Source organism: Emydura macquarii, unplaced genomic scaffold, assembly GCF_026122565.2.
Source record: "Emydura macquarii macquarii isolate MOO-44397 ecotype Brisbane River unplaced genomic scaffold, CSIRO-AGI_Emac_v2 contig_2897, whole genome shotgun sequence".
Classification (NCBI taxonomy): domain Eukaryota; kingdom Metazoa; phylum Chordata; order Testudines; family Chelidae; genus Emydura; species Emydura macquarii.
Window position 1 is genome coordinate 17,346,264 of NW_027133034.1, and position 17,756 is coordinate 17,364,019.

At 50.3% G+C, this 17,756-nt stretch overlaps 1 protein-coding gene across 1 annotated transcript; it reads left to right on the forward strand.

Annotated features, from left to right (window-relative positions):
• Window positions 1–264: 264 nt before the first annotated feature.
• Window positions 265–5,235, forward strand: HINT1 (histidine triad nucleotide binding protein 1). The gene is made up of 3 exons (XM_067568914.1): window positions 265–492; window positions 3,063–3,167; window positions 4,905–5,235. Exons 1-3 carry the CDS (start codon window positions 382–384, stop codon window positions 5,067–5,069), a joined length of 381 nt encoding a protein of 126 aa, XP_067425015.1. The 5' UTR covers window positions 265–381; the 3' UTR covers window positions 5,070–5,235.
• Window positions 5,236–17,756: the final 12,521 nt, after the last annotated feature.

The window sequence follows — 17,756 nt, forward strand, 5'->3', positions numbered from 1 at the left end:
TAAAAGCTAATTTTAAGAAAACCTAAGACCTGACCCTGCCCTGCCAATATAAACGTTTTAACAGGATCAGGATCCCCACATTGCACATGGGAGTAAATGTCTGCAAGACCAGCCCCTACATTTGGGGGCAGATTTCACCCGCCAACGTGAACAGCAACAACAGAGCCCTACAGCACCGCATGCAGCAGCCTGTGCCTTTAACTCCGTGCCCAGCAGGGCGGGGAGAGGGTGATGGGCAGCCGAGAGCACCAATCCCGTGAGGGTTGATTGAGGCCTGCCGGCCGGCTGGGTCCCTGAAGCAGGGAGCGGGCGGGTTAGAGACGCAGCTCCTGGCAGGGCGTGGCGCGCGGGCTCCGCTGCAAGGGGGCCGAGCGCACAGGGATGGCCGAGGAGATCCGCAAAGCGCAGGCCGCTCGGCCCGGCGGGGAAACCATCTTCGGGAAGATTATCCGCAAGGAGATCCCAGCCAAAATCATCTTCGAGGACGAGCAGGTGGCGGCTGCGCGCGCCCCGCCCGGCGGCTGGAGGAGGGGGAGGCGGCAGCGGGGCAGACTAGCGCGCGCCGTGGGGAAGGCTCCCCTCCCGGGCGGTGCGCGCGCTGCGTGGGAGGAGGCAGGAGCGGGGCGCGCCGCGTGCGTGCCCCGCTCCTCTGGGGGTGTGCTGGGAGTGCGGGGCTGCTCCCTGACAGGCCGCGGGACTGGAGACTCCTGCGGCTGGAGGGGGAGGGGCCGGGGACGGGGTGTGAGGCTCCATGTGCTGGCTAAGCGCTCTCCCTCGTGTCCTGTAACTAAGCGCGAACGGCTCACTCGCTGCCAGAAGAGCGGAAGCCGAGTCGGCGGGGGCGGGGAGAAATGCATCAAATGCCCGGTTGCTTCTGTGTAAAGTCACCACAGACTCGCTGCTGGAAAGGGCAAAGTCTTCTGCCTCCCCTAGGGCAGTGGCCTTAAACCCTGCTTCCCCCCGATCTCCTTGCGGGACGGTGTCGCTACGCCCGTCGACTAGGAGTCGGACATTTTTGTACAATAATTCAGAGGGGGAAAGGGAAAACCTGGTTTTGATCCCAGCCCTCCAAATTCCACGGCTTCCATGCTGGTGCAGCAGTGCTGCAAAGCCCTGGATCATGCTAGAGATAGTTTATTTTTGGCCACAGCCCCCTTTCCAGAGGCTAGAGCATAAATAGAGAAGTGTAGAAGGCCTTTTGAAAACAACACCAACTGCCCCCGGACCCAGGTAAAAGGGATTCGAGTGCATTAAGGGAGATGTAAAATTAGGTGTCGGCTGTATAAAAGGTGACCTAAGAGAGGACGTGTTACAAAATGAATAGGTTGGAGAAAGTAAAGGGGGGGGGAAGGGGAGAGAGACCCCTGTTTACCATTACTTTTAATACAAAGTCAAGAGTCCCCTCGATGGACTAGAAAAGCAATGAACTTAAAACTGGTAAAAGGGAATACTTTTTTATATTCTGCACCATTAACCAGTGGAACTCATCTCCACAAGATATTGTTGCAGTCAGAGCTTATTAGATGTTAGAATTTAAAACAAATGTATTTTAAGGGATATTAATCCTCAGGGCATAATCCAAGCAGTAAGGTCATGTTTATATAGCAGCTAGACAGATGTGTATTAGCTCTGCTTGAATTAGTGTGCTAAAAACAGTGGCTGTGGCGGGTTGGGCTAGCAACCTGAATACAATCCAGCCTGGGAATATACTCAGGAAGCTAGTCCAAACTACTGCTATTTTTAGTGCACTAGCTCAAGCAGAGCTAGCATATGGCTGTGTACCTGTGCTAATAAGCACTCTGCCAGCTACTGTGTAGACATATCCTAAGGGCTTAAGTACTCTCTGAGTAGGTTATTCTGTGGGGGGGTCTCTTCTCTGAAGTGTCTGTCATTGTCTGGTGACAGATAGGATACTGGACTAGTTTGGCCACTGTTTAGGTTTGGAATGGCAGTTCCTAAGACGTGGAAAATAAAGATGTCAGCTATGTTTCAATGACAAGTATTCTGTTCATGTGATATCTGTTATAATACTTAGTTTTTAAAAATACATAGAACAGTAGCAAATTATAGTGCTATATTTGCTCTTTGATATGAATGTACATAACTAATTCTACTAACTATTAGGTACAACATAAAAAGAATAAATTGCAAGGTTCATTGCCTGAAAATTAGCTTTTTATTATTTAGAATGCTATAGAAATAGTTGTAAGTATTAGAAATATATTGGGATTGGAAAAGTTTATTTAAAAAAAAAAAAAAAAGGCGGGGGGCAACTAAAACGATTAGGGTTATGGAAAAACTTTCATATGAGGAGAGATTAATCAGCTTGGAAAAAGAGACAACTAAGGGGGTTATGATAGAGGGCTATAAAATCATGACTGGTATGAGAAGAAGTAAACAACACTTCATTTACTTTCTCCACAACACAAAAATTAGAGGTCACCAAATGAAATTAATAGGCAGCAGGTTTATAATGAACAAAAGGAAGTATTTCTTCACACAATGCACAGTCAACTTGTGGAACTCCTTTACAGAGGATGTTGTGAAGGCCAAGACTATAACGGGGTTCAAAAAAAGAACTAGGTAGGTTCATGGAGGATAGGCCCATCAGTGACTATTAACCAGGATAGGCAGGGATTACTGTTTGCCAGAGGCTGGGAATGGCTGACAGGATGGATCACTTGATAATTACCTGTTTTGTTCATTCCCTCTGAAGCAGCTGGCATTGGCCACTGTCGGATGACAATATTGGGTTAGATGGACCATTGGTCTCACTCAGTATGGCTGTTCTTATGTAATTTCTGAAAATAAACCAACCGATGTTCTTTGTAGGACTCTGCATGTGGGTATTTTCCTCTTACTGCTAACTACATTTTAAGGGATAAATGATTCAGTGATACCAAGTAATCAGTGCTAATTTTGGAAAGTTATTGAAGTTACCATCTCAACTTTAATATGTACTAGTAGGAGAGTGAGTAGTAATGAGATGTTCTGATTTATATATATGGCTTATTTTCCTCTGAAGAGTTAGTGCTTCAGCTCTTAATCATATCTTTCTCTAGTGCCTTGCGTTCCATGACATTTCACCCCAAGCTCCAACGCATTTCCTAGTGGTTCCTAAGAAGCCAATTGTCCAGTTATCTGAAGCAGACGATTCAGATGAATCTGTAAGTATTGTGGAAGTTTATTACATTAAATATAGATAGAATTCATATGTAGTAATCTACCATTATAACATATGAAAACTATTTGTTCTTTAGGGCATGGATCTTGTCTTCTTTTCATACATATCCATGGTGCCTTTAACTCCAAGTTTAAATGTTATTACAACTTAGCTTTAAAACAAAAGCTATGAAAGTTAAAATACAAAATGACCAAAACACAGACTCACAAGATACAGTGGCATTCTTAATAATTCATTAGCTACTCTGAGATCGGGTGAACTAGGACTATGACAGGGTGTCTTCCTCTAAAATGTTCACTGGTAGATGTACCCTGTAATTGGTTCTGCCACAATTTTTGTTGAGTAAGTTACAGCAATCTTGTACTGGTGGTACAAGTCTGCCAAAAAATAAAAAAACCCAAACAAAACCTTGGAAGGGAGATAGATGCAAAGAAAGAAGAGACAATAGAGGAACATTGTCAGCTTTGCATTAGCACCAGGTGTAACTTTCCACTGTGACTTGTTGGTCACGCAACTAGAGAAATGCCTTATCAAAATTTGTCTCCTGGTGGCGCATTATAATACAGAAATGTAGGACTGGATCATCTAGTCCAATCTCCTCACTGAGGCAGAACTAAGCATTATCAAGACCATCCCAGCAGGTGTGTGTTTGTCTAACCTGTTCTTAAAAACCTCCATTGATGGCGATTCCACAATCTCCCTAGATAATTTGTTCCAGTGCTTCTCCTAAGACAACATGGTTGTTAATGCTTACTAACTTAAAGTGGTGTATTGGGGGATGAGTGACTTTATTTTAAAATGAAAGTCCAAATGTGAAATTTGTTCAGGTGTATCATGCAAGTGTGGTGTATTTAGTATTAGGAAGTTACTGACACTTGAGCAGAATGTGGTGCAGGGAGTGCAGTCAGGAACAAAAAAACAAAGAGCTACAGGCTCTTTCAACTTTTCTGGAACCATGGCTCAGCACTACATTTGCTAACTTATGGTTGTTGTGGATTGTAGTCTCCTTAGAGCAGTAACTTTTTCTTTTTTTAAACTTTTGTAGTTGCTAGAATGCCAGCTCTTTGGTGGAGGGGCTGACTTTCTTCTTTAGGAATTTGAACAGTATTTGTTGCATCTTGGCTGCTGTTGCAGTACAAATAACTAATAGTCAATGAAAAATATTATGTAGCTTAGAAATACATGACTTAAGTGCAGAAACACTGCTTTTGTTTTGAAATGTATTCTAATGTACATCCTTCTCCATTAGATGATACTTATTCTAGTGTGGAAAATAAGGGTTTGTGGCAACTTATGTTGGGACGGGGGTGGTGTTGGGGTTGGCAAGAAGTTCCTGAAAACAAGAAGGGCTCAGCCCTTTTGAAAATCAGGACCTAAGACTTTGTGAACATACACTAGATAAGCCAACTTTTTTTTTTTTTTTAAATTGGATTTCTCTTCATTGCCTAAGGACTGAAAGGGGCCTAATCCTGAGAGGAAGTTCCAGCCAATGGAAGTCTTAAAGTCCACTTATTTTTTATTTTTTTTTTTAACAAAAAAGCCATTTTATAAACCAGGTTCTCTACCTTATATGCATTTCATCTTTCACTATAGTGTTTAAAATTTACTTGGAGGATTTTTTGCCAGTTATTCCACATAACTGATAGCAATTTGAAGAACAAACAGTTTAACAATTGTTTCTGTTGGTTTCTCTCTCTCCCTTCCCTTTTAATCCTTTCAGCTTCTTGGGCATTTAATGATTGTTGGCAAGAAGTGTGCTGCTGAATTGGGTCTGACTAAGGGATTCCGAATGGTTGTGAACGAAGGGCCAGAAGGTGGACAGTCTGTCTATCATGTACATCTTCATGTTCTTGGTGGACGTCAGTTGGGCTGGCCTCCTGGCTAAGTTGCAGCAAGAAATTGCCATTCTTTGTGGAAATGATCCCCTGCATAGATTTAATACATTGCCCAGGAATTCAACTACTGTTAACATGTTCAATCACCCTTTTCTGTAAAGGGCAATACAAGTTTTCAACAATGCTCACGCAATAAAGTTATAGCATGTAACATCATCTCTGTGGTGGTTTTTTTTTTTTTTTTTTTTTGCTAATGAAAGTATTTCCATCAGTCTCTTTCCTGAATGTGAATATGTAGTAATGCTTAAGCTACATTCACCAACTAGCTTCACTGAATGTGGCAGTCTGTATAAGGGGGCTATGAAGAGAGATTTGTTTAGCACATCCAGTCTTTAATAGCTCATCAAGAACAAACCTCTTCACGGTTTTCTGAACACTGTAGGAACAATACACACACAGGCAGAGCAGGTTGCCACTAAAACTGAGATGAATGTCTAAATGATGTATATGAGGTTGAAATGCTATGGGTGTAACACTTCAGTAAGATAAGTGTGCCATGCTTGTTTAACCTGGGTGGCGAGGAGGTATACGCATGGGCTCCAGGTTTGTATAATTTTTGGTGGTGCCCAATCCTGCCCACGTCACGTTGGAGAGGGTGGGACTGGGAAGGGGGAGCAGCTGCCACACGGCACTATTTGGGGCCAGGAGCAGCTCCTGGCCGGGGCACTGGGCCCATCTGAGAAAGGGGCAGAGGGAAGGGGCGGGGCTGGGATGGGGGAACAGCTGTTCTGTACTTCTTGGGGGCAGGGCCAGTGCTGGAATGGCTCCTGGCCAGGTGGCAGTGTGGCTGGAGGGAGGCAGAACAGCCGTGCTGTCCTGTGTGCTAGGGGCTGCTGCACTCTGCCCCTGCACACCTAGCACCACTGAGGCTGGCCCCCCACCTCAGCAGCACAGAAATATTGGTGGAGCTGGGCCCAGGTTCCTCAATTTTGGTGGAGCATGGGCACCACGGGCTCATATAACTCGCCACCTATGGTTGTATGTGATTCCCTTCCCCCCCCCACTAATGATTTGCTCTGTCTCCCTGCAAGCTTTTTGGGTGAAAGACCAAAGGGAGAAAAATAGGAAAATTAAAACAAGCAATAACTGCTGGGTCATAGTACAATAAGATGTAAGAAAGTGGGTGTGTGTCTACTGTGTGGGAAGTGAGGGCTGTACCAGAATGTCAGGAACCATGGCAATACATTTAAGAAAAGAGAAAATTCTTTGGGCATCTGAATACTGGTTCAAGTAATTACCCGGGAAATTGAGCAGGATGGGAATATAACTATGCACTGCTAAATGGGTATGCTCTCAGGAAAACTGTTGCATAGTTTAGCAAATGATCTTTCAATTATATTTCATTGAGTGTAACCAGTATTTCTTCTTTGAGTGATTTGCTCATGTCCATTCCACTATAGGTGAGTGCATGCCACGGTTCCTGGAACTTTTTTCCCCTTAGCAGACCCCATAGGCCCAGCTCTGGTGCCCCCTGGAGTCCCATGCGCATGCCGCGGTACATGAGGCAGTGCTGGCCCTACGCCCCCTCAGTTCCTTCTTTCTGTCCATGAGGGTTGCTGGAACTAGCCTTGCTCTCTGCAAATACTATTCCCCTTGTTTGAACTCTTTTTGTTATTTGAAGTACTTTAGTTAGTTTTAAGTAGTTAAGTGTAGTTAGATAAGAAGTCCATGAGGGACTTAGGGTGGCTGGGCCATGCCCACCTCCCCCAGTCGTGTGGTTTTAAGCCCTGTGCCTCCTGCAGGAAGGCTTTCCTGCTCAGCGACCCCCATGATAGGTGCCTTAACTGCCCGGGGGAAGAGCACAGGAAAGACAAATGTAAGATCTGCAGGACTTTTAAACCGTGCACTCAGAAGGACCGTGAGATCCGGTTAAAAGCCCTGCTTATGCAGGCAGCTCTCCGCCTGGTGTCCGAGCCATCCCGCTCCACCTCGACACCAAGTGTCACCTCGGTGCAGAGTGCATTGCTGGCACCAGGATCGACTCGGCACCGAGCAACATCCCTGGTGCCGAAGAAGAAGAGACAGCACGCGGAGTGCGGACACTCCCCTGCACTGTTGGTATGGGCAGCTTCGAGTGCGAAGATGCACCGGTAATGGCCCGTTGAATCTTCTCCGGTGCCTGCATCTCCGAACAGGAAGCCTCCCCTGACTCCTGGAAGTGGGAGAGTGCCCCTGCCAATGCCGTCGACACCGGAGGATTTTCAGGTGGCAAGAGCCTTGTTGGCCTTGCCAACGCCACCTCCGCCCCCCCGTCCCCACCAAGGGAGAAGGGGCCGGTGTCTCGGGTCAAGTCCGCATTGGGTCACCGTGAAGGGCGGTGGAGATCCCCGATATGGGGAGCAAGATCTCCCACCAGATGGCCACCAGGGGTAGAGCGAGGACGCTCCCCCAGCAATTGCTCCAGGTCGGCAGCATCGAGCCGGCCTGCTTCGACTCAGGATGTGGAGTCTCCCTCTTGGTGCCGACGTCGGTCCCCAGCACCGGAGGCAGCGCAGGCCAAGAGATGGCACCGGTTGAGGTCTGAGCGCCACCTGGCAGACACCTCCTGCTCCACATCCCAGGCACCGAGGAGTTCACCTGCACCAAGGCGGCGCAGAACCCGGTCACCATACGAGGACCCTGCATCGCGCAGTCCCCGATGCAGAACCCGGTTGCTGGAGTCAGGCTTGGCACCGTGGAGTTCGGAGTGGCTCCGGTCTTGATCACCAAGGGGCAAGTGGCAGTGGAAGTCCTTGGTACCAAGATGGCGCTCCGGTACCGAGAGTTCTTCGTAGCGCGCCTCTATCTGTTGGCACTACTCGCGGTGACGGAGGTGGTCCTCATCGTCCTCCACGTCAGAGGCATCGAGAGGATGATCCCCAGCACGGCACAGCATCCGGGACCGAGGATGGCCACGGCACCGCCGGTCTAGGGGCTTGGGGTCACAGGGGGGACAGTCGTCAGGACAGCCAGGGCCCCCACAATGTGTCACAGCAGGTGGCACAGTAAGCCCCGGTTTGGCACTAGGGACAATGGCTGCAACAATGGCTTTATTGAGCCCTATGGGGCATCCAGATGGGACCGGGGCCCCAATCCATCCTGGCAGCGGGGGTGTAGTCTGTGCCCTCGGCACAGGAGAAGGCCCATAGACACCGCTTCTCGGACGAGGAGTCGGACTCCATGGAGGGACCTTCGGCAGGCAGGGGAGCACCCGCAGGATGCACCTCAGCAGTCCTCTTCCTCCTCCCCGGACGAGGCAGTCTCCCGGGACCACATGACACCACTGGAGGATTTCAGGGCACACCAGGAGCTGCTCAAGAGGGTGGCCTCTAACTTGGGGCTGGAGGTCAAGGAATCGTGGAGGCCAATGATACCCTCTTCAATGTGCTGGCAGCGGCTGCCCCAGCGAGAGTGGCCCTAGCGGTCCACGATAGGGTCCTCAAAATTGTAAAGGCCCTGTGGCAAACCCCTTCCTCAGTCACCCCTACGTTGAAGGAGGCTGAGAAAAAGCATTATGTCCCAGTCGAAGGGTTCGAGTATCTGTTCACTCACCTGGCCCCGGGAACCCTGTTGGTGGACGCAACCAACCAGTGGGACAGGCAAGGTCAGCCTGGTTCCACTCCCAAGAACAAAGACAACAAAAAGCTGGATTTGTTTGGGAGAAAAATTGATTCCACGGCAGCCCTGCAGTTCAGGATTGCCAAGCAGCAGGTCCTCCTGGGGAGATATAATTTTAATTTGTGGAACTCCCTCAGGTGGTTTGCTGAGGCCCTGCCTCGGGACCAGGACGCAGACTTCACCACCATCCTGGATGAAGGAATCACAGTGGCTAGGGCAGTGCTTCAAATGTCCAGTGACGCTGCTGACTCAGCGGGTAGGGCTATAGCCTCCGCCTTTTCCTTGAGGAGGTGCTCGTGGCTGCAATCCTCAGGCCTGTCCCAGGAGGTGCAGCAATCAATCCAGGACCTCCCCTTCGATGGGTTGGCCCTCTTCTCTGATCAGACCAATGCGAAGCTGCAGGGTCTGAAGGACTCCAGGGCCACGCTTCGCTCCCTGGGCCTGTACACACCCCAGGCTTCCAGGCGGCAGTCACGGCCCCAGACGCAGCAGCAACCAAGGCCTCTGCCTAGGCCCTTTCAACCCTACAGAAATAGGGACAGAAATAGGGGGTTTAGAAGATGGAATCAGCCCCCCAGCTTGTTCTCTGCCCCCTGGTAGTGGCTCCCCAGGGCGTCAGGCAATCGTAGGAGGCAGTTTTGATGGTGTGCCCAAGGGTGGTGCCCTTACTGCTTTCCCTGATCCACCCCGCCCCTTCCTAAATAGGTTAAGGCCTTCTATCCCGAATGGGCAAAGATCACTTTGGACCATTGGGTCCTCAGGATAGTCTCTGAGGGCTACCCCATACAATTTACCTCTAGCCCCAACAACCCTGCCCCGTCCCTCTTCAGGGACCCCTCTCACAAGCAACTTCTCTTGCAGGAGGTGGACACCCTCCTCAACATAGGAGCAGTGGTTATGGTTCCTCAAGGCAGAAAGGGAAAGGGGTTCTATTTGAGGTACTTCCTCATCCCCAAGGCGAAGGGGGGTCTGAGACCATATTAGACCTGTGTCGTCTTAACAAATATGTCAAACGACTCAGGTTTCGCATGGTTTCCCTAGCCTCCATAATCCCTTCCCTGGATCTAAGAGACTGGTATGCTGCCCTGGGTCTCAAGGACGCATACTTCCATGTGTCCATCCTCCCCAGCCACAGGCACTTCTTCCACTTCACGGTGGCTGGCTCCCACTACCAATTTACAGCCCTGCCCTTTGGCCTATCTTCGGCTCCAAGGGTGTTCACCAAATGCATGGCAGTAGTGGTGGCCCACCTGAGGCGAAAGGGTGTACAAATCTTCCCTTATCTGGACGATTGGCTGATCAGGGGCAGGTCCAGGTCCCAAGTGCAGGAAAATGTGACCCTCACTTGCTCCACGTGCAAACAGACTGGGACTACTCATAAACGAACAGAGTCCACACTAACCCCAGTGAAATGCATAGAATTCATTGGGGCCACCCTGGATGCTTCCCAGGCCAGAGCCTTCCTGCCTCAGCCACGTTTCGAGGCGATGGTCTCTATCATCTCCCAGCTGCACCAATGCCCCACAACAACAGCCAGGCACTGCCTACAGCTGTTAGGCCACATGGCAGCCTGCACGTATGCAGTGAGACTAGCTCTCCTGAGGCTCAGGCCGCTTCAGGTGTGGTTGGCGTCGGTGTATGGGTCAAGCAGACACCCACTGAATTGGGTGGTCACAGTTCCCCCGCCCGTCCTAGCCTCCCTAGACTGGTGGACGTCTCCCAGGGCAGTGTTGAAGGGCATTCCGTTTAGGGAACTGGTCCCGTCGGTCCCCCTAACCTCTGACGCCTCCGATGGGGAGCCTACATCGGCGCCAACCTGAGCACTCGGGCTCTGGTCGGGGGAGGACAGGCGCCTGCCCATCAGTGTGAAGGAGCTGAGGGCTATTTGCCTAGCGTGCAGGGTGTTCCTCCGATTCCTGACAGGTAGAGTGGTGCAGGTGCTGACGGACAACACCGCAGCTATGTTTTACATAAAGAGGCAGGGAGGGGGCGCGGTCCTCGGCTCTCTGCGAGGAAGCTACACATCTGTGGGACTTTGCTGTGAGGCACGACTTCCACTTGACTGCCTCTCACCTCCTGGGAGTGAGGAACGATGAGGCGGATCGCCACAGCAGGTCGTTTCTACCCTGCCATGCCTGGTCGGTGCACGCGGAGGTAGTGACTACGATCTTCCAAAAGTGGGGTGGACCTATTCATGTCGCCCCGGAACGCGAAATGCCCGAGGTTCTGCTCGCTGCGGGGTCGTGAGACCGGGTCAATTTCCAACACGTTCCTCATTGACTGGACGGGGACGTTCATGTATGCGTTCCCGCCCATTCCGCTCCTGCCCAAGGTCCTACTGAAAATCAAGAGGGACAGGGCGGTCGTCATACTCATTGCTCTAGTCTGACTGAGACAGCACTGGTTCAGCATGCTGCTGGAGCTTTCGATCGCCCCGCCCATGGAGCTCCCAAGGCGACACGACCTTCTATCCCAGGACCACGGTTGCCTGTTGCACCCGGACCTGGAATCCCTGCACCTCACGGCCTGGAGGCTTTGTGGCTGACGGAGGGAGAGAGAGCCTTCTCAGTGCAGGTCCAGCAAGTTCTGCTTGGCAGCAGGAAGCCTTCTACACAGATTGTGTATTGGGTTAAGTGGAGGCAGTTTACGTGTTGGGGGGAGTCCCAGGGTATCCTGCCCAGTGTCTCACCTATACAGGCAATCCTGGAGTACCTGCTCCAGCTAAAGCTTCAGGGTCTGCTGCTGGCCTCGTTGAAGGTTCGCCTGGCGGCCATTTCAGCCTTCCATCAGCTATTAGAGGGGAGATCACTGTTCTCCCATCCCATGTCGGTCAGGTTCTTCAAGGGGGTGGAGAGGCTCTATCCGCAGGTCCACGATCTGGTGCCTCCCTGGGATCTCAACCTGGTCCTCTCAAGACTCATGGGGGCCCCCCTTTGAACCGATGGCTTCATGCCCTCTGCTCATGCTTTCATGGAAATTAGCCTTCCTGGTGGCCATTACCTCAGCTAGGAGGGCCTTGACCTCAGAGCCCCCTTATACAGTATTCTATAAGGATAAGGTGCAGTTGAGGCCGCATCCAGCCTTCCTGCCCAAGGTGGTTTCCCAATTTCATTATAACCAAGATATTTTTCTCCCCGTGTTTTTTCCCATGGTTTAGAGGAGGAGAGGAGATAGCATTTGCTGGATGTGAGATGAGCCCTGGCCTTCTACATTGAGCGTTCAAAGCCGTTCCGGAAATTGATGCAGCACTTTGTTGCAGTGGCGGATCGGATGAAAGGCTCAGCTGTCTCTACCCAGCTCATCTGCTCATGGATTACATTGTGCATCAAGTTCTGCTACAAGCAGGTGACGGTGCCGCTTCCGGGAACCATCACAGTGCACTCAACCAGAGCTCAAGCCTCGTCTACAGCCTTCCTGGAGAGAGCGCCCCTGCAGGACATCTGCAAAGCCGCCACCTGGTCGTCCGTGCATACCTTCATTTCCCACTACGCCATCGTCCAACAGGTGAGAGAGGACGCGGGATTCGGCAGAGACGTACAGAGGACAGCTCACCGGTAACTCCTACCCACCTCCAGGGTATTGCTTGTTAGTCAGCTATAGTGGAATGGACATGAGCAAGCACTCGAAGAAGAAAACAAGGTTACTTACCAGTAAGTGATGTTCTTGGAGATGTGTTGCTTATGTCCATTCCACAACCCACCCCCTGTCTCCGCTGCCGGAGTTGACAGAAAGAAGGGACTGAGGGGGCATAGGGCCGGCAGTGCCTCGTATATTGCGGTATGCGTGCGGGACTCCAGGGGGTGCCAGAGCTGGTCCTACGAGGTATGCTAAGGGGAAAAAAGGTTCCAGGAATCGTGCACGGTGGCGTGCATTCATCTATAGTGGAATGGACATGAGCACCACATCTCCAAGAACATCACTTACTGGTTAGTAACCTTGTTATTCATTAAGTATTTCACAAGAGCTTCAAAATGAAGTGAAAATCTTTTATTTCATTTGGGTTTGTGGAGGCCCGTGCCTATCCCAGTATGATATCAAACCTGACTGAGGTCTTGTCTACACTACAAAATTTTGTGGATGCAACTTACAGCGATGATCAAAAAGCACTGTAATTATAATGCTTGTGCCTGTCCACACAGCACTTGTGTCACCAAAGTGAGTCCACTATTGGTGTTGTAGCATCGACAGTGAGAGCAGTGCACTGTGGGCAGCTATCCCACTGTGCAACTCGCCACCTTGTGCTGCTAGGAGTTGTGGGAAGGCGGAGAGGATCGCAGTGCATCATGCGTGCAGGCTTAACATCCCATGATGCAGTGACTTCTGTCCCATCATTCCATGGGTTTCTGACTGCGTTTTGTGGCATTTTCCAATAGCCCCAGTTTACTGTGCACCTGCCATCTCTATGTGAAAAGATGGATCCTGCATTTCTCTCCACTGTTGTTAGTGTTCTGAACAAATCACAGCTGGTCATGCAGTATATCATGAGCTCCCAATTGGAACTGAAATCTGAGGCACCTGAGCTGCTGCGTGCCATGCAAATGAGCAATGCCAGATTACTGTTTGCATTTACAGAGCATCTGCACACAGTGCATTGCTGCTTTGGGGCACATGAAACAAGCACTGAGTCATGGCATTGCATGGTTATGCAGATCTGGCTTGGCAAGCAGTGGCTGCAGAACTTTAGAATGCGCAAAGCCACCTTCATGGAACTCTGTGTGGGGCTCACCCCTGCCCTGCAGTGCAAGGACACCAAAAGAGCTGCCCTTTCGGTGGAGAAGTGTGAAGCGATCGCCATGTGGAAGCTGGCAACTCCAGATTGCTACTGGTTGGTCACTAATCAGTTTGGAGTCGGGAAGTCCATCGTGGTAGCTGTGTTATCGCAAGTGTGCAGATCTATTAATCACGTTCTGCTATGAAGGACTGTGAGTCTTGGAAATGTGTGTGAAATAGGAGATGGCTTCACAGCGATGGAATTCCCTAACTGTGGCGGGGTGATAGATGGCACGCATATCCCAATATTGGCCCTGGACTATCTTGCAATGGAGTACATCAATGGAAAGAGGTACTTCTCTATGGCAGAAGTTCTCAAAGTGGGGGGCACAAGATGGATCCTGAGGGGCACCATAGGCGGAGTTTGGGGGGGCATGCTGGGTGAAGGGTGTCGGGCTGAAAGCGGGGCTGGGCAGCGGTGGGGATCCCAGCGCCTCACACAGGCAGCCCTGGGCAGGTATTGGGGGTTGGGGACCCTTTGGAGAGGAGCAGAGGCAGGGGGAGGCTGCTGTCAGTTGCTCCTGATTTTCCGTCCTCTCCTGCCTATCAATTTTCTGATTTTCAGACACAGTGTGTCTCCCTGCCCTTTCTTCTTTCTTTTCTGCCTCAGAGGACTGGAGGAGTTCTTGGAACATCTCCTCTTTGCGTCTCTGTGGTCGTTTTCTTATCAGCCGCAGAAGCTCGGCAGGTGTGAATAGGTCTCCCCTCAAGGGCACAGCTGTAGAAGCACAATAAACAATGAATAGAGGCATGATTGTGAGCGCAATAACAGCATTGATGCATTGCTGTAAAATGCACCTCTTTCTCACTGTCCCCTGGCAGGCGCACAGCTTGACGATTGCCCAGGGCAGGGTAAGTTGTGCCCAGGGAGAGGGGATACTCAAGCTGGGGAAAAGGTTTTGGGTGATTGTTTGGGGTATTGATGCAGGTAGATAGGGACAAAATTTCAAATTTTGCCACCATTGTCCACAGGTGGGGGCCATAGAAACTGATATCTCACTTCTGAGAGTAAGCAGGGATTCTAGGGTGCATCTTCTGTATGGGAGCAGCTTCAAACCGGGTCCCTGTGTTGCTCGCCTGTGTGCCATTTTGGTCCCTGTACAAGTGATTGATGATTGGCATGGGAAATTTTCCTATAATAGGGGAAGAAACAAAGCAGCTTTGCCAAGGCATCTCCAGCAGCGGATTAATGACTACCAGGGCCGGATTAATGCTCCTGCAGGCCCGGGGCTGTGAGATTTTGTGGGGCCCTCCCCCCGCAGCCACCACCCAGTGCCCAGCTGGGGTGGACACTCAGCTCAGGGCCGGAGTGGGTCGTGATGCTGCCTTCCACTGGGGCAGGCTGGGCTGACAGCCACTCTATCCCCAGCAGTGAGTGGGCCAGGGCTGGCCAGCGGGGGATGGGGCTGGGGAGGGCGGGGCTGGCAGTCAGTGCTGGGGCGGGCAGGCGGTGCTGTGGGGTGGCACCACGGCACGGGCTGGCACAGCGGTGCTGAGTCCAGGCCAGGGGCTGGAACTCAGGCTGGCCTGGGTCAGGCAGACCAGCCAGCCTGAATGCAAGGCGGGCCAGCACCAGGGGCTGGGAGCATTCAGTAGCTGTGGTGCTCTGGGACTGGGTGGGGGCAGACCGTCCCGCCCAGGAGCAGGGCAGCGCTGTGGCGTGGTGATCCGGGACGGGGCTGGATTTATTTTTGCGGGGTGGCAGGGTCCCCCTTAGCCCGGGACCCTGGGCTGCAGCCCCTAAACCCTCTGCATTAATCCGGCCCTAGCCACTACCTCCAGGAAAGTTTCCTAGAGACCTCGCTGGAGGATTCCCATGAAATCTCGGTGTGCATTTACACACTTTTCTGCCACACTGCCTAGCTGAATAGGGGAATGGGAGGCATATGGAAACACAGCTACTCCTGTGCATTTCTAACCCTTCAACCAGCTGTATAATGCAGCAAAGCAAAGGACAGCAGTATCTCATGTAACTAAGCAGCATCAGCTCAAAAAATGTCACTTAACCAAATTCCCCTTCCCTGCATCCTGCACTCCAGATCTGGAGGGCTGAGACTGGCTCGAAGCTTCCTAGATAGAGAAGAGGTCGTGGCTTTTCATGTCAGCAAATGACCCGGTCCCCTGATCCGCATCATCCTTCAACTTGACCTCCTTGTCCATGACTTCATCAGTGGTGACTTCAGTGTCTGCTGCTTCTGGGTCTTGGAGGTATCCATGGGCCTCTTGGTGGTAGAGGTGAGGTTACTGCTGAGGATGGCTTCCAGCTCCTTACAGAAGAGGCAGGTTTTTGGCTTTGCACCAGAGTGACGGTTTGACTCCCTAGCCTTTTGGTACCCTGGCGACAACTCCTTGATTTTCAGTGTGTCCCATTCACAGCCCTTCTCTGCCATGAAATGAGAAATCTGTCCATAGGTATTATAGTTCTTTTGGCTGGAGAAGAGGTGGGACTGCACAGCCTCCTCTCCCCAAATGCAGATCAGATCCAGAAGCTCCGGTGTGCTCCAAGTGGGAGAGTGTTTGGTGCGCGGCGCCGCCATGGACAGCTGGGAAGATGAGATGTGAGCTCTCCAAGCTGACCAAGCAGGAAGTGGAATTTCAAAAATTTCTGCAAGTTTAAAGTGAGGGGAGCCGATGGCTGCAGGGCAGCGGAGTTCAAATTGAAGGCCAGAGCAGTCAGGATGGGCATTGTGGGACACTTCCTGGAGGCCATTAACCGCAACATAACCAAGCGCGGTATCTACACTGACCTTTGTTGCTAAAAGTTTTGCGCAAAAATCATTATTCCTTTCATTGAGGTGGTTTTATTTTGTTGCGAAATCGGGAATTGGGTTGGCGGGTGGGGGGTGGGAGGATGGGGGGAGGTGATTGCAGTGTATACACCACCCCTGTTTTGGTGCAAAAAGCTGACTTTGGTCAACAAAAGTCTCTAGTATAGACCGAGCCTAAGGCTATGTCTGCACTACAAACCTTACAGTGGAACAGCTGTAGAGCTGCAGCTGTGCAGCTGTAAACTCTAGTGTCTCTGTAGCTTAAGGATTTGTCTACATTAGCACGTTTGTCGGCTGAGGGTGTGAAAAAACACATCCCTGACTGACATAAGTTTCACCAACAAAAGTGCCAGTGTGGACAGCGCTATGACGGTGGGAGATGCTGTCCCCCTGACAGAGCTACAGCTGTTTGTTGGGAGGCGGAGGGGGGTTAATTATGCTGGCAGGAGAGCCCTCTCCCATTGGCATGGAGTGGCTACACGGGAGACCTTACTGCAGTGCAGCTGCAGTGGTACAGCTGTGCCGCTGTAGGGTTTATAGTGTAGACCTAGCCTTAGTAAAAACCGTGTGGCTCCTTTTTCTAATGATAATGCCCTGAAACTTGTGCTCACAATAAGAGGTAGAGAAGGGACTGCGTTGAGTATAGCATATGTGACTTTGTTTTTTTCTAAATCCATATTTTGTATATTGCTATAGCTTAGTATGTGCATCAGATGCAAATGTTGTGTGAACCCATGCACTTCTGAAATAGCCCAACAATTACTCTTCTCCACTGTCTGCATGTATATAGCTAAAGGATGACCATTCTTGCAAAGGTTTTGAATGTCGCAGACTGGGGTGCAGAGTACTTCCAGCTGGTCTACAGAGAAGCCTGTGTTGTACCACTGCAGTAGCTGTCAGTCTCTAAACGGCAGCACACTGCTCCTTGTCCAGTGCAGGACTCTTAATGGTTTTCAAAAGCTTGTTTAACCAGTTAGAGAGCTTTTTTAAGCTTCTGTGCTTAGAACAGACGATGTATGGGTTTTTTGATCAAATGTTTCTGTGGTGAAAATTGAATTGTGATCAAATTAATGGCCAACAGACTGCAGGTAACATGGGAAGATAAACATACAAAATGAGATAATATAACCGGGCAGTTGTATTCATCCCATTAAGGTAAATTTGTTTTCATCTTCTGTCTTAACTAAACTAATGCTTAATTACATTACTATAATCAGGAAGGTGTAAATTGGGAGGATAGTGCCCATGAGAAGAACTCTTTACTTTTATATGAAGAATTGGTCAGCAGCATGAAATGGCTGAGAAGCACTGCTTAAATCTGTGGCTGGGTAACAAAAGGTGCCCTTTTCTCCAAAATATCAAATGTTTTCTGTATAGACTTGGAAAACAGCTTTTGTCATCAGGACTTGAAAATGGCTAGTATGCTCCACTAGCACCTCTCTGAAGCTACTGTATTGTTTTCTAGAACCTCAACTTTCATTTTGAAAAAAATAAGTCTCTAGCTGTTGTGGCGATGGAGAAAAGTGAATCGAGTGTAACCAA

Coding starts and splice junctions, on each gene's coding strand:
- HINT1 (XM_067568914.1), top strand. CDS start 382: ATGGCCGAGGAGATCCGCAAAGCGCAGGCCGCTCGGCCCGGCGGGGAA. Junction 493..3,062: donor TCATCTTCGAGGACGAGCAG/GTGGCGGCTGCG, acceptor ATCTTTCTCTAG/TGCCTTGCGTTCCATGACAT. Junction 3,168..4,904: donor CAGACGATTCAGATGAATCT/GTAAGTATTGTG, acceptor TAATCCTTTCAG/CTTCTTGGGCATTTAATGAT.